Consider the following 21,397-nt stretch of genomic DNA (forward strand, 5'->3'; position numbering starts at 1 on the left):
CAAAATTAGAGATAGACCGATATGGTTTTTTCAGGGCCGATACCGATACCGATACCGATACCGATTATTAGTAGTCAAGGGGGGCGATAACTGATATTTGGAGCCGATATTCATTTGCAGTAAAAGTGAAAATATTGGCGTTAAAATTTTGAATAATACAAACTCCAACACTTAACTTGGTTTAAATGCCTTTAAGCATATGTTTATTAAACAAACAGAAAGCGCAGGGAGTTCCCAGGGTCAGCAGCATCTCTTATAAAGTTAACTGAAAATTTAAATAAATAAATAAATAACTTCCTGAAGTTTTATTAAGTAAATAAAACAAAGTTAAATAAATATTGAGAAGAAATTAACTTTTTCTCCTCTCCGCCGTGTGTGTGAGCACTCTGCACTCTTATCGGCCGATAAAAAAAATAAAAAGGCCGATGCCGATATGTGTCAAAATGCCGAATATCGGCGCCGATAGTTAAAATTCTCATAAAGAGCTGCTTGCATGACTGCAGACTATCTCACTGGGAAAACTCCAGATAGTCCAGATCAGCAGTCTGTATCTCTCTGTGTATTAAACCAGCCAGTGTGTTTCTCACTGAAAGGCCGCAGACGCTCCGACAGAAGTCACTAGCAGAGATCAGACCGCTCTCTCTCCATGGCCTCCTTCATCAGACACCTCGGACGCATAATGAAGCCATTCTGCCGCTCCTGCAGCTGGGGCCGGATAATCTGGGATTGGGCCTGATAGCGGATCACAGGACAGCTCTCAGGATGAGGAGGGACTCTGTCAGAAAGCATGAGCAGAGCAGGAGCCGTTTAGCCTGGAAGTCTCTGTGGTTGTCCCGAAACAAAGACGTGATACATTTGCACATCTGTGTGACTATAGGGGGATTTTGTTTGCTGTGAATGAGTGCTGTTGATAGTGCCCATGTGCGTGTGTGAGGGAATGAGTAATGCAGATTTGGAGCCAAAAATGAATTCAGCGATGCCTCATAAAAGGCGTTGTGTATCATAAAACGCACACAAACCACTCTGAGCTGCCCCGCCACAATGAAACGCTCGACGTTATGCAAATTGGACCTCATAACGAGATAGTCACCCCAGGAGTGGACATTTGTAGAGCTCACAGAAACTGAGGCAGCTGGAGGAAGGACAAGCACAGGTTTGTTCTTCCAACAAAAACGTCCCTAATGTCCGCTTCCTGCAGGCCGTTACTGTTACTGGAAATAGTCAAGTCAAGTATCCGTGAAGCTGCCTACATTGTATTGTGGCTAAACAGGAGTGTAAATGATTAAACCGTTTGTTTGCTTGTGTCTGAATCATATGATTTCACTACAAGCCTGTTCTGTGGCTAATCAGACAGTGGTAACATTTTCACTCCTCAGAGTGTACAATTTAAAAGGTCACTGGCTATCTGTGTAATAACATGTATGGTTAACTCGCATGCAGAAAACGTGCAAGAGAATTAGGTCAGTAAAGCTTCTAAGATCAACCGTGAAGAGTGGGACAAGAATGACACCAAGCAAGAGCACGTTTTTTTAAAGGTAGTTATGCAGATGAAGTGCGTTTGCCTTTTTAGCTAATTTGGTTTGGCGGTTTGAGGAGAGACTGATGCAGATAAATGAGCTTAAATCCAGGAATGGAGACCGAAGTAGGGAATGAGATTAGACACACTCTCCAGAATGGAAAAGGAATTTTAGGGGAACACGAGCATTTTTACTCCAGCAGAGATGGACGGATTGAGCACAGTTACACTTTAGACACTTGAGACGCTGGGAGAGGTGACTAAGACTTGGAAACCACTGGGTTTAGTTTCCTCCAAAAAGACCTCAGTAGATATTAAAAATGTTCTTTGGCCTGTTATTGTCTTTGCTCAGTGTGTTCACAATGGTCATCCAGTGAGTCATAACCACATAGTAATATTCTCAGCCGCTCGCTCTAAACAGCAGCCACATTCACAGCCCAAAAAATACCAGTGTGACTTGAAAGTTTGGTCTGGACTGAAAACGAGCCGGCAAGTGCAAGTTTAGCTTTAGATCACCGAACGTGAAGTAAACAATAATTTAAGGTGAGAGAACTAAAGCTCAAATGTTCTGAGAGGATCCCTGCGCCTGTGTGAAACATTAACGCCTTTACAGTCACAACATTAAACCTCAGAAGAGAGAAGATGCTTCTGATTGAGCCATAAAAGAGTCCGTACAGGGTCGACTTGATGCAGCGTGACTGTCGTTTCAAAGCGTGCCGCTGTGGTTCACTGCTCTCCTCCTTGCTCTTTCTCGACTCTGACCAACCGCTCTATTTCTGGATTTACCCCACCTCACCCCTCCAGCTGTTGGGTCACTTTCTGCATTTGCCCTTTTCTGCCTCTCACGAAGTCCACGTTCATCTCCCCGCCTTTAGAAGTTGTTGGCCCTCACTCTAAAGAAGGAGTAGCTTCTCTGTCTGGCATGTCCGAGGCAGCACGAGTTAATTGCCTGGGTACTCTGTATTACCTCTGTTTGGGACTGTATCACTTTGTAGTCTATTAGCTGAAGTGGTTTTAATCTGCAGCAGAGCGACCACAGCGTTCCTGTCCTGTGGGTGTATGAGTGTTTGTGTGTGATAATAATATCCCTTGTCAGCCTCCTGAAGATTAGCCTCAACGGGAGAAATCCTCTGTCGCATCCCCTCACCTTATTTCGCCTCTCTCTCTGTCTTATCAGTCTTACGGTGTTTTACAGCTGACTGACTCGCTCTTTTCTGAATTTAGTGCTCAGCTTTTTCTTACCTCCATGGCGAAGAGGGTCACACCAGCTCTGTGGTTTAAAAAAAGTGTTATTGTCATAATGATTTCTTCTTTGTTTTGTCTTCTCTCAGATCTACGTTAGACTGAAAGAAGAGGGACCAGCCTTGATTCAAACTGGTCCTGGATGGACCAGTGAAGCCTGCCCGGGCCCGTCCGTTAAAAGCAATGTTTTTGGGAGCTGGAGGTCGCAGCACCGTCAGCAGAGTGTGTGTGGGACCCCTACTCTCCCTCTTTCCCAGCACCCCTCCTGACATGGGATGCCAGCCCCCCGCCTCCTTGCCCTGAGCTCTCCTGGGGTGTTATGAACAACTACAGAGACAGAGGGGTCACTTGCACCTCCTCGGACCTCCTGGATGGAGGTGGAGGAGGAGGCGGAGGGTTGCCCCAGCCAACTCCGTTTCGCCACACCCCCAATGGCAACCCGGCTCCTGGCATCATGGACCCGACCCTCCAGCCACGCATCTCTGTGCCTAAAATGGGTGTTCGGGCGCGGATCGCAGAATGGCCCCCTAGGCGCGCGCAGTCCAGGGAGTCGTTACTTGAAAACGGGCAAATTGGCAACAATCGTCATGGAGACGACTGCTTAACTTCAATGTCCTCAATGGTTTTGTCATCAGACATGGGGTTGGTGCGGGGAGGAGTTGCGAGGTTGCCACGCAGACGTTCCAAGGATGTAGAGTTCAGAGGAGGAGTGTTTAGCGTTGAAAGAACGACACCTTTCAGCCTAAGAGTGTTTCCTCCACTGAGACAGCGCTCCAACAGCGAGGTGACGCTCAGCGAGCAGGATGAAACGGAGGTGGGTGTTCAGTCTTCAGTCACTCTCACAGTTGTAGTAGAAGGAAAAAAGTATGTTGCCTTTTTAGTTCTGTATGCATAAGGACAAAAAGAGGCATTGTGTACCCTGATATTAGGAGAGATATTGGATTTAAAGTTGTTTATATCCGCTGATATGTCACCTCATATTTCTCTTCCCATTCTGCTCCAAGGTGGAGGTCCGTGGAGGTGTCGGGATGGGGACCCTGTTCAGAGAGTACGGCAGCACCTCCTCCATCGACATCCAGGGCATTCCCGAGCAGAGCTTCTTCGACATGCTCACCCAGTTCCACCAGGACAGGCCTGACCAGCGCAGCTCTGCGCCTGTGCGCCTCGGCGAGCTGCTGCGGGCGCCAGACCCAAATGCGTCCCTCCCCTCTGCTCCATCACCTGGTCCCTCAGGTGGGGAGGACAGAGGATCAGGAAGAAAGGAGGGCGCTGAGAGAGTGAGGAAGAAAAGTGGAGGGACGGAGTCATCACTTGGCACCTCCTCTTTGTTCAGGAAACTGAGGAGCTCGAGTCGGGGCGAGCTGGACGGAGGGAAAGGAGAGACTAATGATGACGGGGCCTCCTACAAACCGTGGGTTTGCCCGAAGAGTTTTGTCCACTTTGATGCTCAGAGCATGATGTTTGACCTCCATGAAGCGGCGGCTCAGCGCAGCTACGCCGCCCAGAGGAGGAACACCGCCACCGGGGCGTCAGCTGCTTCAGTGTCCCTGTCGGTCTCCGGATCCTCGACTGTGAACGACCCGGTTTACTCTAGCATAGAGGACCTGACCCTGAGCCTCGACCCCGGCTCCACCACACCCTCCCTCGGCATGGACCCCCTGGACGGGCTTCCCGGAGCTCACAGCTCGAGCTCTTTGCTCCTCTGCTGCCCCCACTTCCTCAATGAGACCGGGGGTCACGGAGAGCGCAACATCAGCTTCCTCAGCTCGTCGGCTGAACGAGGAGGAGACGGAGGAGACGGGCCGAGGGGTTGGCTGAGGAAGAGTAACGCCAGCGTGTCGGTGCTGGAGGTGCCTGTTGAACAGCAGGTCACGAGACTGGAACGACTGAAACTGTACAGCATCGAGCACGTGGACATGGGGGCCCGGTACTACAGAGACTACTTCCATGGGAAAGGTAACACTGAGACACATACTGTACAACAGATATGTTAACTGAATGTGTGACGTTTGCAGACCAATTGAAGTTTAAAGCAGATTCTCTAATAATGGAAACAATCCCCAGTTGCTCTATAGCTACTACATTCAGCTCCTGCTTTATACTCTGATTCCGGCCCCTTGCTGTTATCTGTATGTGTGAATTAGAGAACCAAGTTATCACCTCTCCGCTGTCATTTCCCGCATTTCATCCTCCGGCTGTTAACATCCAGCTGGGCCGGAGCAGAGCGAGGGGCCAAGCTGGCAGCGCTCCCAGAGTTTTTATTACACATGTACCTGCCACCGGACTGTTGGCAAACTCTGAGCTGATGATACACCACCTGCCGTTCTGCACCATCACAAGTACCACTTAGCGACGTCCGCCAGGGAAGCTTTGTCTTACATCTGGTTTCTGTGTCAGAAATCACACCTCACCTCAGAGAGGGGCGGTGTGATGTGTGCCCCTCCGTGCGTGCATTTTTTTTGTCAGCATCACCTCTTCAGACAGTGAGGATGAAACTTCCCCTCGGCAGAGCATCATCTGGCTGCTCCCTAATTAGTGACAGATGCTGTTAGGCGCACATGTGTGCAAGCGAGCATGTGTGTGTGTGAGAGAGAGAGAGAGAGGGAGAGGGAGAGACAGGCCTGCAGCCACACAGATAAAGGTTATCGTTCCAAAAATATGTTCATCTGCTGACTCGTTTCCAGCTCAGCTGTCCCCCAGAACGCTACTGTGATTGTGTGTGTGTGTGTGTGTGCGCGCGTCAGAAAGCCTCATCAAAAAGCTGACATTTTCACCACAGGACGTGGCATGGAAGCTAAGCAGGCTTGGGTCTCCTAACATGTACGTCGACGGGGTTTATTCCAGTCAGACGGAGGATAGAGGAGGAAAACTTGTCAAGCTAGATTCCTCCCCGAGTGTCTGGAAAATTAGTCTTTCTACCCCCACACTGCCCGTGGCGTTCACATTACCTCGACTTGGCTTCGGAGCTTAAGATGAGGACGAGATAGATGTTTGTGAATTGTTTTCATTTATTTGTAATTGAATTTACGTGGCTCAGGCTGAGGACCGTGATCATGTGGTACGGAGCACAAACAAAACCTAAATATTTACAAACAATAGCACACACCATGGTTTGATTACAACAGAAGTTACTTAAAGAAAGGATGGACGCTCTTCTGAAAGGCACTTTCTTTTTTTGCAAACAAAATCAAGTTATACATCGTCACAGAACGTTAATTTCCAACTAACAGCCTCCATTTTCTGTCTGATCAAACAGAAAACATATTTGATTCTTTAAAGTTTGTTAAACATAAAGTCAAAATGTATCCCTACACACGACGATCTAGTCCTCACCTTTCTTTAACACTCATTATCCTTTTCTCTGGGTTATACCTCGTGTCAGCTAAATTGATTTTGTCATTATGTGAGTATTAATTAGTAGACAACATGCCATTGTCTTTGTCTTCTCCTTGACTTTATGTCCCTCCTCAGTCACTTCTGCTTACTACACAGACTCTACCTGGGACACTACCTCTTCTCGAAACTCCTCTCTTCCCTTTGCCTCATTGATATCTCTGCATGGTTATAAATGCTGTCTTCTCTTTATGCCAGTGTAGTATCTCAAACCTCAATAACTTTTATGTTCATGAAACCAGAAAAAGTTGAAGAATTGTTTCAAATAAATATCCTGTCGATCAAGTAACTGACTAATCCTTTCAGCTCTAAAATAGACACTAAATTCTGGTATCACATGTCTGTAAAACCCCCAACTAATCCCCTGTCATGTTGATGTAACACAAGCACATTCAAACATGAAAAACACAAAGGAATGAACGTCTCCTCCAACAACAAACCATAACTTTGTTCTCTTCCTCTCCCTTGTCCCTCACCAGAGCACTCGAACTACTTTGGGACGGACGATAAGCTGGGCGCCGTGGCCGTGAGCATCCGCAGGGAGAAACTGGACGACACCAAAGACCTGAAAGACCAGTACCAGTACCGGCTCATCGTCAGAACCAGCGAGGTATGCACAAAAGCCGCGTGGGGATTTCTGACGGATGAGACACCGATGACTCATCATGAGTGTGCACACTTCAGTTAATTCCTACTTTACTTTCACCCAGCACTCCCTAATCCGTCCCTACCTGTGACTCTCCTCACCCTCTCTCTCTGTGCCCTGATTTTAACCTCTCCCCCTCACCCCCTCACCCGCTCTCTGCCAGTGGAAAATTCCACCTGCCCGCTCTCAGCACCGCAAAGCCAAACCAAACACTGGCTGCTCTGCCCAAAGCGTTTGGCCTGCTCTCAGAGGGAGCACACCCAACCACTTTTCCACTCCGTTGGATCAAATAGTCTTAATGCATTAAGTGATGGACTGGTGTTCATGGAGAATCAGTTAAGAAGCTCTGCAGCCTCCCTCAGATTTCTTTAAAGACCTTTCCACAAAGAACTCATTCATAATCTTTTGCTCGGAGAGCACCAAACCTTAATCATTTAGTTGATCACAGATAGTTTTACAAATGAGCAAGTGAACCTCGTCTGTTGCTTCTTTGGTTGTGCGAGAGATGTTCGAGGAACAGTCAGTTTGACCTACTTAACATTCGAGTAAACACCTGCTATTATTGTTAAGGTCACTGCTAAAGCAAACAGCAAAGTTTGCTTCTGTCCATTGTCTTCATGCAGCGTCTTCCTCTGTGTGGCATGCTCCGTGTTGTTTTAACCAGGATTACATGGCTGCCTGGCCTCATCACCTTAGCTCTGCTACAACAATGGAGCCTCTCCGCCATCTAAATACACAGAGCTCAGCTAACACACACATCCAGCACGCCCAGGCCCGCTGTTCCCACACAGAAAAGAGAGATTGATTGCAGACTTTATTCTCTCCCACTCAAGCCGCAGCTGCTCTCACATATCCGTCCCCCCAAAGTCTGTCATTTAATTCTGTGCAGCAGTGCTGACACAGCAAGGTGGAGGGACTTCCTCTCTCTCCCACCGTTGTGCGTTTTTTACACACATTCCTGCACGGCATGTCACAGTCGCTCACTCCGCCGTTGCACAGAAGCTGACGAGTTGAAACGACAGCTCCGTGATTTTCAGCCGCGTGTCAATCAGGCTTCATATCGCCGAGACACACCCGAGTCTCCGAGGTTGGACCGTCTCTCCGGCCCCTGCCAGCTCCAGAGTCTGCCATGCATTTTTAATGAAGCTGCGTTTGTGTGTGTGTGTGTGTGTGTGAGTGCAGCGAGAAGGAACAGCCCGCTCCTCCCTCACTGTATCTCAGGTTATTACAGTCTCACTGTTTTGAAGCAGGTCAATTTCCTCTCACCGGGGAGCAGCACTCTGTGGCAGCACAACACTGAGCAGAATATTAATTCACAATACCGCTCCACTTCAAATCCTCCACACAGAGCACTCTTGCTGTGTGTGCGTGCCTGTGTGCGTGCGTGTGTGTGTGTTTGATGGAGACAAAAAGCGCAGCTTCAGGGCAGAAGGGCACTATTATGAGTAGTGAGACCATCCCTCATCTGATGGACCCACTTTAAGCTCCCAGGCTGCTAATCATCCACCCCTCTATTTTTAAGGTGTGGTACTATAGCTGAGCCTGACCTCTGACCTGATCAATAGTATTACTGTATATGTTCTTCTGTGTCTGCCTTGTGTTACTGTTAGCCAGGGCTTTTTTAAAGCTTTTTCTAACAGGTAGATCACAGAAAAATAACAGTTTTTTTACCAGACACAATACAAAATGTAAAATATGTCATACAGCACAATTACACCGATCAGCCATAACATTATGACCACTGACAAGTGAAGTGGGTGGGATATGTTAGGCAGCAAGTGAACATTTTGTCCTCGAAGTTGATGTGTTGGAAGCAGGAAAAATGGGCAAGCATAAGCCTGTGAGCGACTTTAACAAGGACCCTGTTGTGATGGCTAGACGACTGGGTCAGAGCATCTCCAAAACTGCAGCTTATGTGGGGTGTTCCCGGTCTGCAGCGGTCAGTACCAACCAAAAGTGGTCCAAGAAAGGAAAACAAGTGAACCGGCAACAGGTTTACAGGCAGCCAAGACTCATTGATGCACGTGGTGCGCGAAAGCTGGTCCAAGGCGTCTGACAGAAGAGCTACTGTGGCTCAAATTGCTGAAAAAGTTAATGCTGTTTCTGATAGAAAGGTGTCACACAGTGCATCATAGTTTGTTGCGTATGGGGCTGCGTAGCCGCAGACCGGTCACAGTGCCCATGCTGACCCCTGTCCACCGCAGAAAGCGCCTCCAATGGGCACGTAAGCATCAGAAGTGGACCACGGAGCGATGGACGAATGAGGCCTGGTCTGATGAATCACGTTTCCTTTTACATCATGTGGATGGCCGAGTGTGTGTGCGTCGCTTACCTGGGGAAGACATGGCACCAGGATGCACTATGGGAAGAAGACAAGCCGACGGAGTCACCTACCTAAACATTGTTGCAGATCTGCTCCTAACATCTTGGTGCCAGATACCTCTGCACACCTTCAGAGGTCTAGAGGCGTCCATGCCTCGACGGTTCAGGGATGTTTTGGCGGCAAAAGGGGGACCTACACAATATCAGGCCGGCGGTCATAATGTTACGGCTGATCGGTGTATATATGTAAAGGGAAAAGTTCTTATCCAATAAAATCTGCTTATTTCAGTTACATTTTTAGTTCCCATGAAATCTGATTATGCATTTCTTCCTGTTTAACGTCACTTTTTCTTTCCCCACGTTCAGCTCGTGACCCTGCGAGGCTCAATATTAGAGGACACAGTAGCCTCCACGGGGAGGCACGGCACGGTGCGGGGTCTGCCGCTCAAGGAGGTCCTGGAGCAGGTCGTCCCCGAGGTCAACGTCTCCTGTTTGAGGCTGGCCGTCAGTGCTACCAAAGTCACCGAGCAGCTCCTCAAACTGGACGAACAGAGGGTGAGTTTTTCCTCTGTTTGTATTTGCTTTTTATTTGAAAGTAAAAAGTTTATCCAGCACAAAGTATAAGTGATAAAGTAACACATATGGTATGGTATGCTAAGAGAGTCCCTTATTAAAGTGTCTGTAACCTGTATAAAGTACAGAATGATAGCACAAAGTACAGAGTTGGACTGTTGGCAGTGAAAGCTGAGTGAGCCATGAGGGTGTGGTGTGTTTCAGCATGAGTGTGTAACCATAAAAGCTTTAATGTTTAGCCATGTTATCTCACCTTTTATTTAATGGAGGGTGAAGTGCAGGGCGGCGGTGTTCTGCAGCAGGAGCCTTGTTTTTGTTTGTGTGGGTGGTTTTATACAACAATGTAGATTTGCTTTAAGTGCCTCCAGATAGACGTTTTTATCTACTTGGTCATTAAGTTGCACATAAACTCCGACCGCCCTGTTTGAATGTGGCATTTCAGCTGTGTGTGTAACATTTATGTTATCTCTCTGCTGCCTCGTAGTTAAGTCAGAAGCGCAAGGTGGGCGTTCTGCTGTGCCGCGCGGGCCAGAGCACAGAGGAGGAGATGTACAACAACGAGGAGGCGTCGCCCGCCTTCTCTGCCTTCCTGGAGCTGCTGGGGGAGCAGGTGCTCCTCAAAGGGTTCACCAAATACGCCGCGCAGCTCGACACAAAGAGTAAGACCCCTTTCAGAGATGCACATGTTGGTCACATGTCTGAGTCAGCACCTGAGTCACTTTGACATAAAAGTGTTAGTCACTATGGCACACGTGTAGGTCGAATGCTGTCAGATGAATGTAGATACTGCAGCAGGGCAAGGGGAAAAAATGCACTTCCTCTTCCCTTATTAATCTCAGTGTAAAACATTTATCACTTAATAAGAGAAACAGGCCAAGTACATTAAGTCATCAACAGCAAAGTACATCTCTAAATCCTTGGCTGATGTATCCTGTGAAGGAAGAGAAAACACTCCTCCTCCTACGTATCATCGCCTTAATGGTCCTTTCACGCCTGAATAAAGCTGCAAAGAAGGTTTATGTAAAAGAAACCTAAAGTACAAAATCCATTACTTTAACTATAACAGGCACAGTGTCGTAACGCCACCTCATGCTACCTGAAAAAAACCTACCTGCTTGAACCAGGAAGTGTTTGATCTCTTAATTCAACATCCCTTCTCTCTCCAGCTGACTCTACGGGCACCCACTCGCTGTACACCACCTACCAGGGCTACGAGGTCATGTTCCACGTGTCCACCATGCTGCCCTACATGCCCAACAACCCCCAGCAGGTAAGAGCTTATGAACACCTAAAAATAATCCAGCTCCATCACCTTGGCGGGTGTGTTGTGTCTCAGGCCCAGTTTAAGTCTTTACAGCTTGGAGATACATCCATCAAGTCAACGTCTGCCTTGTTGTTGTTGCAAGTTTTCTGCGAGCCATAAACCACAGCAAGAATTCATCAAGTGGAAACTCGTGACTTGTGTCACCCTCTTCATCCCGAGTCTCCTTCCTCTTTTAATTCAGCGTCTCAAGTTATTATAGTCTTTGTTCTTTGTCTTTGCTGCTCTCTTTCTTACTCGCTTTTTCTTTCACCCTCTCTCTGCCTCTCATTCTGTAAGTGGCTCAGAGCTGGGTGCGGTTCAGTAGTGAGTAGTTTCTTTATTTTCTCCCTCTTTTTTTTAACTTCTTTAAATAAAGCCGCTTTCCTACAAGCTCTCCCGGGTGCCGCGTGTTGGCAGCGTGGGTTGCATCGTGTCAGTGACCTATGTGTAAGAATACGCTCTTCATGTGGGGGTTTTTTATAAGTTCGCATAAGTGTTTGCGTGGAGGCTCACACGGGTGAGCACGTGTGCTCAGGCAGGCCCCTTGGGAGAACAGAACAGCGCATGCTTTGGACGAGCCGTTTGTTCTGCTTTAAATTAAGCTTATGTTGTGGACGATGCTTTTATTACCCCACAGCAGTCTGTTATTATAGTTATTTGACAGTTACATCATATTGGAAACACTGTTAATGGTGGGTAAACAAGAAACATGAGGGTTTCACCTTTTTAATTGAGAAAATGTTGTGTGTTTGAACAGTTCAAATTATTATCAACTCTTAAATCATAAAATGCTGTGTTATACACGGCACAATAACTCCATCCAGAGGTTCAGAGACAGCAGCAGTATGAAGGTTCACTTGCTCAGATGAACCTCTAGGTGGCAGCATCTGACATTAAAAGTAACCTGCAGTGAATGGATGGAAGCAGGAGGGGATGAAGAAGAAATTCAGACACTGTTTAGAGTCCTTTATTACATTGTAGACCAATGAGGAAATGTCCTGTGAACACCTGCTGAAACTTCAGCATCAGGAGTGTGTAGCTGTGTTTAGGGTGGATGCTACAGTAGAGCTATAATAACATTTTTCTCCAATTATCGTCCTTACACTAAATGTTCTTTAGCAGTACATCAAGCGCAATAATTCAGATGATAAAAACTGCACTCTCAGTACAAGTGATGGATGCTCCTGTGGCGCCATGCTGGAGAATGTGTGTGTATGAGCGGCCAAACAGTGGGCTGGATTACATAATTGGTGCTTTCACACTTCTCTGCAGATGAAGAGAGGATTGGCAAGCACCGCACACCACAGACACACAGCCTGGTCTCTGCACCCCGTCTCCTACACAAGCACGGATAGACGGACAAACCGGCGCGCACACAGACACAAATAGCCCACACAGAATCTGACAGAAACACATTACATAAAGAGCTGTTGTTTGGTGTCTAGTGAGCATATCACTCTCTCATTTCCCCTGTCAGACTTTCTCCATGGTTGAGTCAGTTGTCAGTGATGTCATTTTATTAATTGTCACTTTTATCTCACCCTTGTCCTCTCAGCTCCTCAGAAAGAGGCACATAGGGAACGACATCGTCACCATAATCTTTCAGGAGCCGGGAGCGCTGCCTTTCACCCCTCAGAACATTCGCTCTCATTTCCAGCACGTCTTTGTTATCGTCCGAGTGCACAACCCCTGCTCCGACAACACCTGTTACAGGTAAATGTTTGGACAACAAGTACAGTTTCATCAACTCACAAATGTGATACAAAAATGGTTCTCAAAATTCCAATGCTTTTCCCTCAGTGTTGCTGTGACAAGAATGAAGGATGTGCCTCCCTTTGGTCCACCCATCCCCAACGGTGTCACCTTCAGAGACCCAGAAACCTTTCGAAACTTCCTTCTGGCCAAAGTTATCAATGCAGAAGGCGCAGCACACAAGTCGGAGAAGTTCCACACCATGGCGACACGGACGCGGAAGGAATACCTGCGTGACCTGGCGGAGAACTGCGTCACCAGCACGCCCCTCGACTCAGCCGGTAAGCTGAACAACCTCATCTCCCTCGCTTCTAAAAAACGCGAGCGCTCGAAAGCGAGAGAGGGGGCGGAGCTGGGAGCTGCGGGGGCCGTCGCGTGGAGGGTCCAAGCCCAGGACTTCAGTGGAGGTGGGACCGAGCTCCCCTGCGCCTTGGGTTTGTCGGCTGAATACATCCTCCTGACGGACTGTTCCACCAAAGAGGTGGTGTTTAACTGTTTCTGTGCCGACGTCATCGGCTGGACGCCGGAGCGACTGGCGCTGAAGATCTTCTATGGCCGAGGAGACCACATTGCAGTGCGGGTACCGGAGGGCTGTGCTCAGGACATCAGGGAGGTGGTGCAGAGGTTAAAGGTGAGAGCTTGTTTGAGTTACCCGGGTACATTTAAGTGGCCTTGAGGCACGTAGGTTTTGTGTTTGGGTCCATAGTTAGGTTTACTGGACCTCGGGTCCTTGGTTGAGTTTTGTTGTGAACAAATACATTCACATTCGTCGTTTCTTACCTATAGACATTGTGTCGATACTTGAGGAGTGGCAAATGTGTTCTTCAAATATATATTTAACAAATCTATATTAGAACTGTTTGATAAATGCTTAAATGCCCTCCATGAAATCCTCTTTGCATCCTTGTATACTTTCTTCTTCACTGCTGATGCCAGGTCACATTTAATGTAGGAGAACACGTCACAAACTTCATAAATCTGTCACTCCAAGACCTCAATTATACTCTGTTGAGTGTCTCTTAAAAGTTAAAATCTCGGTTGTGTTTTGCCTGCTTTGAGTGTTAAGCTCTGGGGATTTCAACTGTAGTTAATTCCTTTGAATGTTTCCTGAGCATCCTATGAAACTTGAAATTCAAGATTTTTTACTCTCAAGAACAAAACTGCTAAAGTGAGCAACTGTGAAAATAGAAGACGAAAGGATGTTTTAAACGCCTAACTTAAGAAATGTCAAAGCTGAAATTCATACTGCTCGATTCTAAGATATGAATACAACTTTAAACAGCATGAAGCTTCTCTATGCAGCCATATAACTCATTCATTGAGGTTGTGTAACTGCATCCAGAGGCCGTTGATTTTGTGATAATCCCTGTGAAATTTGATGAATTAAATGCTGGGAAAAGGAGATTTCCTGGACTCCAGAGCGCTTTGTGTTAATCCAACAGAAAAAAAATAAAATGAGTTAATCTTTCTAAATAGAGACTAATATAGTGTTCTTGTTACAACCGTTTCTGGTGATGTGACTGTGTGTGTATTGATAATATAATTGATGGATATCAGATTTTGCAGCCTTAACGCCTTCTCCTTTTTCAGGCTGGTTTGTGATGTTTCCTTGCTTGTAAAAGATGCCCACAGACTATTTTAATGAAGAACAATACCAAGCTGAAAATACAATGTTTTTATTCACATTGTGTCCTCTTCTTGCCAGTCTTTGACAGTGGGATGTGAGACGGTGGATATGACTCTGAGAAGAAACGGACTGGGACAGTTGGGCTTCCATGTCCGCTTGGACGGCACTGTGGCCGAGGTAAGGACAGAAGACCATCTGCTGCACCAGATCTCACATCGGAATTCTTTTATGACGGATCCTGGCTGCACATAACTGGTCCGTTTGAAGAATTTATTTTTGTTTTCTCTCGCAGGTGGAGGAGTACGGTTTCGCCTGGCAGGCGGGACTGAGGCAGGGCTCTCGTTTGGTGGAGATCTGCAAGGTGGCGGCGGTGACGCTGACTCACGAGCAGATGATCGACCTGCTGAGGACGTCGGTCACGGTCAAAGTGGTCATCATACCTCCGTACGAAGAGGGCGGGCCTCGCAGGTGTGTTAAAGTCTGGATGCTGTGTTGTGAAGCTTAAATAATGTTGAATTCTGAGCTGCGGTGGATACACATGTTGAGGCAGGAGGTGACACCATAGGAGCACGCTGAGTGGAAGGACAAGAGCGAGCGCAGGACGGTCTTTAACTCAAACACACAAAAGCATGGGTGAGAGTGGCTAGACTCCAATGTTCTGAGAGGATTCTGTGTGGGAGTGTGTGAAAAGAGGAAGCAGGCGAACGGAGAGAAAGAACGACGTGCGGTTCAAGAGGAAACAGACAAAATGAGGGATGGAGACAAAGAGAAAAGGAGCGTTTGTTTGAACGTGAATTCAGCCTCTTTCTTTGTTTCTCCCTCCTTCCTTATCTTGTCATCTCATTCAGCGTACGGTTGTCTTGTTTCCCCTCCTCCCACAACCCATTTCTTTTCCCTGCCGTCATCCTCTTCCAACCTTTGATGTGCACACAAACGGCCTCGACAAAAAAAACCAGAATAACGAGGCCTTATGAGACGCTGATGTGGTGTCACAGAGCGGGTACGGAGGTGAAGAAATAACCACAGTGCGTGCGTGTTTCTGGCTCCAAAATACAGTCATTGTGGCTGGCTGTGTGATCGCACAGCGGTTAGATTTCTTTAATGTCGGAGGCAGTTTAATTACACCAAGTTAAATCCCTTTGACACGCACACACATGCACAAACACACTCACATTCTCTCTCTATCAAGTAGCAGCTGATAATTAGAGTCTTGCATTTCACTCCCCCCTCCTCTCTCGCTCTCTCTCTGACTCGTTTGTGTGCCAAGCAAGCAGATTGCACGAGATTAAGGCCTGAAATCTGCCGAATGAAAAAAAGAAGAGAGCACAAAAAATAAATAAAGAAATGAGTGGAAGTGATTAATTAAAAATGCATGCCCCGTGCGAATGAAAAGGACGGAAAAGAGGGGAGGGATAGAGACGGAGAGAGGGGCAGGGATGAGTGTATTGAGTTGGAGAGGCAGAGACGCGCTCGGTGAGGAGGACGTGTTTCAACACCACGGAGAGAGAGAAGTGGGTGGAAGAGAGACCGAAACACAGAGAGAGGAGAGAGTTGGAAGTGCTTTTCTTTTTCTGTTCTGAATCCACCGCGCACATGCAAGATGGACGGATACAGTGAGGAAAGGGTGTAATGCTGCAGCGTGTTTGGCTAGGTGTGTGTGTGTGCATGTGTGTGTGTGGGGAGCTCCAGCTGTGTGTTACCTCCGCCAGGGCGATGGAAGAAACACTGCATGTCAACATGTGTAGGCTCTGCTCTCTCTGAGGTTTGTACTCGCCCCTTGGCTTCTTTTGTGTTCGTGCGTGTGTGTGTGTGCGTGTGTGTGTGTGTGTGTGTGTCAGGATATTGATTGAGTTAGTCATATTCCTCTGAGTTTAAAATGTTCTGACCACGTGTGTTCATGCTTATTGATTTGTCTTATTGCTCTGTTGTTACATGTGCCGTCTGCTCGGTTTTAAATGTCATACCAGCATGTTTATGTGTCTCATTTCCAGTGTTGGAACTCATACTTCGAGGTCTTAATGTGACCGGGCTCGAGGATTAATCTCGATATAAACACTAGAGAGACACATGCGTGCACCCTGGTGTCAGTGGTCTCTTTCCATGGAGATAGTTTTGGTGTTATTTATCCAGCTTTGAAGATATCTGAGATTTCTGCTTCACAAATTTGGGATGGGTTTAGCATTGTGGTGTTAGCGCTGTCGCCTCACAGCTGGAAGGTTCCTGGTTCGATGCCCGGTTCAGACGTAGCGGGCCTGTCAGTGTGGAGTTTGCATGTTCTCCCCGTGCTTGCGTGGGCTTCCTCCGGGCACCCCGGCTTCCTCCCACAGTCCAAAGACATGCTCGTTTGGTTCATTGGTGACTCTAAAATTGCCCGTTGGTGTGAATGTGAGAAGGAAAGGTCGTCTGTCTCTATGTGTCAGCCCTGTGATTGACAGGCGATCAGTTCAGGGTGTACCCCGCCTCTTGCCCAATGACAGCTGGGATAGGCTCCAGCTCCTGCGTGACCCTGAACAGGATAAGCAGTATAGTGGATGGATGGATGGATGTAATTTAATCTTTTGGTTTTTCCTTTATAAATGTGTTTGTATAATGTTGTTTTTTGACAATTAATCAAGAAGTCAGTAGACATGAGATTGAACTGCTACTATTTTTATGATCCTTTAATAATTTAGGTCCATTTCAAGCAAAAATGCCAAACAGTAATTCAATATTAATATTGACTTGTCTTCTGAGACGATGAATATCTTTGAGTTTGAGACTGTTATATAAAAGACGTCGCCTGGGACTCTGGGAAATTCTTTTCACTACTTCTTTGACATTTTTAGACCAAACAGTTTATGAATTAATGAAACAAAAAGATCTGCAGATTTGTTAAGAATGAAAACAATAGTTATTTGGAGTCCTTATTTTTGTGGACAGGTCCTTTAACGGACACATCATTGGACCAGTTTGTCCTCATCTCTCTAAATTCAGTCTTTCCTGCGCTGATTTCGCTTTGACACCGTTTCTCCTCCGCCATTGTCGCCCCTCTCTCTCAACTCCTCTGGGCTTTCGTCTCGTCTCGAACACATCCTCTTATACATATTTGATGCCTCCTGCCCTCCTGTAATACCCTGTGTGAATAAAATAATGATGATGTGTAAAAGATATGTGCTGGATATGGAGACCACTACGAGAGTCTACTAACACACCCTTCTTCGTCCGTCTCATCAGGGGCTGCACCGAGGAGTATGAGATGAAGACCATGGAGCAGAAGCCAGAACCTGAGCCTCTGGCAGCAGGCTACCGACCTTCCCCTCGCCCGACGTGGAGGTGGGACAGCCCACCCATTCCTCCGGGGCTCCACAGTGCTCCCAACCAGCAGCGCTGGCCCCCCATGGGTCCCCCACCTCCTCCACTGCCGCGTTCACACAAGGCCCTGATGCCTGTTCCCTACAGGGAGCCGCAGCACCTCAACTCTAAGAGGTGATACTCAGAGCAAAACACACCTTTGGTCATTTTAATATAATATAAACAGCATGTAGCATAAACAGTTTTTAACAGTATACTGTAAAACATGAAATCATTACAGAGAACAGAAAAACACGAGACAAGAAACTTCATTTATTTATAAATTTGTCCTGTAGCATTAGCCTGCTTCAAGACGTGTGACTCACCACTCACATTGAACCAGTGATAAAAATGTTTCTCACATTAGGATCAAAGACGTCATCTTCCTGCCCTCGGCAAATAGTTGCATATCTTTTCAGGGAAACTCACAAGTTGTTTTAGGACACTGTTTGTAGGCCTACCAACCTTTACTTAATGGGGGTATTATGCTAATTGATACCTGAGGAGTAGCTTAGCATAATTTACAGTTAAAAAACTCCTAATTTTTCTCACAGTGGTGCTCTGTGCAGGCCCTCATACGGCCTGAAACGACTCAGTCAGCTCTGTCCCTTTAAGAAACCCCGCCCCTACAAGCCAGCTTTCTTCTGATTGGCCAGCTCTCCGAAGCCTGCTGTCACAAAGTGCAGCTTGTAGAAAAAACAGTGTGAAACCTGGCATTCACAGCAGCCTGCAAAATGAGCTGAGAAGCCTGGGGATTGCTCCAACATACTTTTAACTACAGATTTGAAACTTCACTCACGTTTAGTCTGAACATCCAACATTGTAACATTATATATATATGTCTTAAAACACATTTGGAAACTTGTATAGATAGTAATTGATGTCCTTTTAAAGTACATTTGAGATAAAGCGTTCATCCACTAACTGGAAGATATGGGTGGTCGGAGGACTAGAAAGGATTTCTACAAGTGCAGTTCAGTTACAATTTACCCTTTACTCTGTCAAAACTAAATATTTGAGTTTGTAGAGGCTAAGTAGATTATAATGTGTGACCTTACAATAAGCTGTTTGAGATAATCTTCTGATTGAATGAAAGTATTAACTCAATAAGCAGAGTTACTTTTGTTTGTTTGTTCTAAGTTGTTGTTTGGTCTTGTATCTGCCCTACTCATCTCCCTCACCTCTCTGTGGTCTGTTAGTATTCTGGTTAACCATCAGCCTCTTTGTGTGTCCTCCAGGCCTGTGAGCTACCCAGAGAACCACTACAGCCTGTCCCCTATAGGGGTCGACAGAGTGCTGCCCTACAGGAACCCCTCAGCCAGCTTCTCCTCCCCCTCCTCAGGCCTGGTCGGCCTCTCCGCGATGGGGCCGCCAGGGATCACGCCGGGCCCCTTTGTGCGCTACAAACCCTCACCCGACAGGTGTGTGTGCATGTATGTGTGTGCGGTCTTTTGTTCCCCTAGCTGTCCTCTGTCACTCCGCTGATCTTGATTAAACATGTCTGATGTGACACGTAACAACTGCTTTGTGTGCTGGAGTCAGATTCCATCTTTTCTTAAAACAGGCTGAATAATGCAGAACATTCAGGTCTGCTTTTAGACGTGTATGAACACTCTGTCTCCTAGAGGAAGGATCTGTTGTGTGGGAGGCTCTTCCTCACAGTGTGGAGGTTGATAACATCTCACCCAACCAAAAAAAAATCAGCTCTATTCAGCCACCATCAGGATGCAAAACAGAAACTGTATTCTCTTCTGCGCAGTCAAATCAAACTCTACATTTTAAGAGTCGCTTTACAGGTTTATTTTATTAAATATGCATGTTTGAGTTAACTTAATCCTCTCCGTTATTTCATATATAACTCACAGTGTCATTAAGGTGTATAATAATTAATTATCTGCCCTCCTCCTATGGTCTGTCTGTAGATATGGAGCAGGACAGCGCCCCCTGCTGCCCTATGAGCCCCACCTTAGTGTGGACATCACCTCTAGTGGAGAGTCTTCCTCAGGCTTCACCAGTCAGGAGAGCACCATGGAGCGCTGCAAAACAGGTACGTCAACCTCAACATACACTGATTGTTCAGTGTGCAACAACTTGTGTACCTGCTGGATTACTTCAAAGCAGCCACAATCAAAATGTTACACCACACCAAGTTTTCTTAAGAAGTGAAAAAAATGGCCAGAAAGAAATAATTGTTGGTTGTAACTTAATGCCTTAAACTACAACCGTAGTCCCAATATTGTTGCCTAAGTGTGTGTTTGTGTTGCACACTGGAGTAAAGATAACGCAGTGTGATTTTGTGCGTTGCTTGGTGGGTTTAGGTCAGTGTTTAATGTGCTATAAGTATTTAATCCTCTTTGCCGACCATGGAGGTTCAGTGTAATTTGTTTTAATCCTGTGAGTGTCTGTGTGTGTGTTTCTGTCTAGAGCCCCTCTGGCACGTCCCGGCGTCGTCTTCGTCTCGGGGTCCGGGCGGTGGAGGGGGGCAGAGGAGGCTAACCAGACAGGATATCCCGGGGAAGGACTCTCCAAACAGACACTCGAAGGTCAGCCTCGTCATCACCACGAGTAATTTCTTCGCATTCCTCTCCTCGTTGCCTCCCTCATTCTGAATGTTTTCATCTCGCCCCCTGCAGGGTGAGACTCAGTACTCGAGCCACTCCAGCAGCAACACTCTGTCCAGCAACGCCTCCAGCAGCCACAGCGACGAGCGCTGGTTCGACGGAGGAGCCGGCGGAGAGCGGGGAGGCGGCCTCGACCCAGCTGACCCAGACCCAGACCTCCTCAACAAGGGGGGGTCTAACGACAGCGGCATTGACGCGTCAACGCACTACAACAACAATCGCCACGGAAACGTGTCAAACAACCAGTCGCACAAGCCCGTGCACTCCTTCGCCGCGTACAGCGGCATGCAGGAGCTGTCCGTGGGGAGGAGCAGCGGCGGGGGAGAGGCGAGGAGACGAGAGTCTTCGCCCATCTTACCCGGAGCAGCCAATCAGAACAAAGGGTACATGACGAGGACGTTCCCGCCTCCTGGCTCTAGTGCTGAAAAAATGGATGCTTTCAAACCCAGGTGAGAAACTAGCTCACTTTAACCGCATGTTTTATGAAGCTAATAACCTCAGAAAGGGACAGGACGGATTCAGCTCACATATCTGCTGTTTTTTAATGTATAGAGAGAGTGTTTGATGCATCAATCGAATGCTGCTTAGCTTATAGAGTAATTTATGTAGTTAGTAATAACTAAAAAAGGTTGGAGGAATCTTTAGCGGTTTAGCAATATCGCTGCCCCACCAGAGCCTTTTAAACTCTAGTATGATGCATGAAAATGTGTCTTCAAAGGGAACATTAAGGATTAAAACAGCCTTAATCCATCTGAAACATACAGATCATCATGTGATCTCCTCTGCTGGTGGACATGCCTCTGCTACCCCCCACATCATACGTACACGCAGGCATTAAACACACAAACATACTCTGAGTTTGACCGCTCTGGGTTGGATTAAAACAATCTGCATCTAAACCCTGAGTGCCATCGACTCTGATGTTGCATCTGTACCCCGAACGCGTTGGACCGTCAACGTGATATAGACACAAAATCAAAACAAAAGGCTGTAGGACACAGATGAGCCATCACAGGTATTGTTGATGTCATGTAGATGATTTATTGAGTTGTTAGTTTTGTTAATGTAAAGA

General features: G+C 46.9%; 1 protein-coding gene across 3 annotated transcripts in view; it reads left to right on the forward strand.

Moving 5' to 3' along the window:
* The window catches only part of sipa1l3 (signal-induced proliferation-associated 1 like 3), a 63,535-nt gene that overhangs the window by 35,347 nt on the left and 6,791 nt on the right, over positions 1-21,397 (forward strand). For 2 of the 3 annotated variants that reach the window (XM_069668214.1, XM_069668216.1), the window contains exons 3-17: positions 2,848-3,572; positions 3,763-4,714; positions 6,631-6,761; positions 9,486-9,674; positions 10,177-10,351; positions 10,859-10,962; positions 12,551-12,708; positions 12,796-13,378; positions 14,453-14,551; positions 14,667-14,842; positions 17,588-17,839; positions 18,943-19,125; positions 19,627-19,751; positions 20,129-20,247; positions 20,338-20,774. In XM_069668214.1, the coding sequence (XP_069524315.1) occupies positions 3,078-3,572; positions 3,763-4,714; positions 6,631-6,761; positions 9,486-9,674; positions 10,177-10,351; positions 10,859-10,962; positions 12,551-12,708; positions 12,796-13,378; positions 14,453-14,551; positions 14,667-14,842; positions 17,588-17,839; positions 18,943-19,125; positions 19,627-19,751; positions 20,129-20,247; positions 20,338-20,774 (4,178 nt within the window). In that variant the 5' untranslated portion in view covers positions 2,848-3,077. Of the gene's footprint in view, positions 1-2,827; positions 3,573-3,762; positions 4,715-6,630; positions 6,762-9,485; positions 9,675-10,176; positions 10,352-10,858; positions 10,963-12,550; positions 12,709-12,795; positions 13,379-14,452; positions 14,552-14,666; positions 14,843-17,587; positions 17,840-18,942; positions 19,126-19,626; positions 19,752-20,128; positions 20,248-20,337; positions 20,775-21,397 lie in introns of those variants that run through there. The other variant, XM_069668215.1, reaches the window with a different exon arrangement.

The sequence above is a fragment of the Semicossyphus pulcher genome, unplaced genomic scaffold (genome assembly GCF_022749685.1).
Source record: "Semicossyphus pulcher isolate SPU_LCO1_2020_fin unplaced genomic scaffold, fSemPul1.0.p SCAF_19, whole genome shotgun sequence".
Taxonomy (NCBI): domain Eukaryota; kingdom Metazoa; phylum Chordata; class Actinopteri; order Labriformes; family Labridae; genus Semicossyphus; species Semicossyphus pulcher.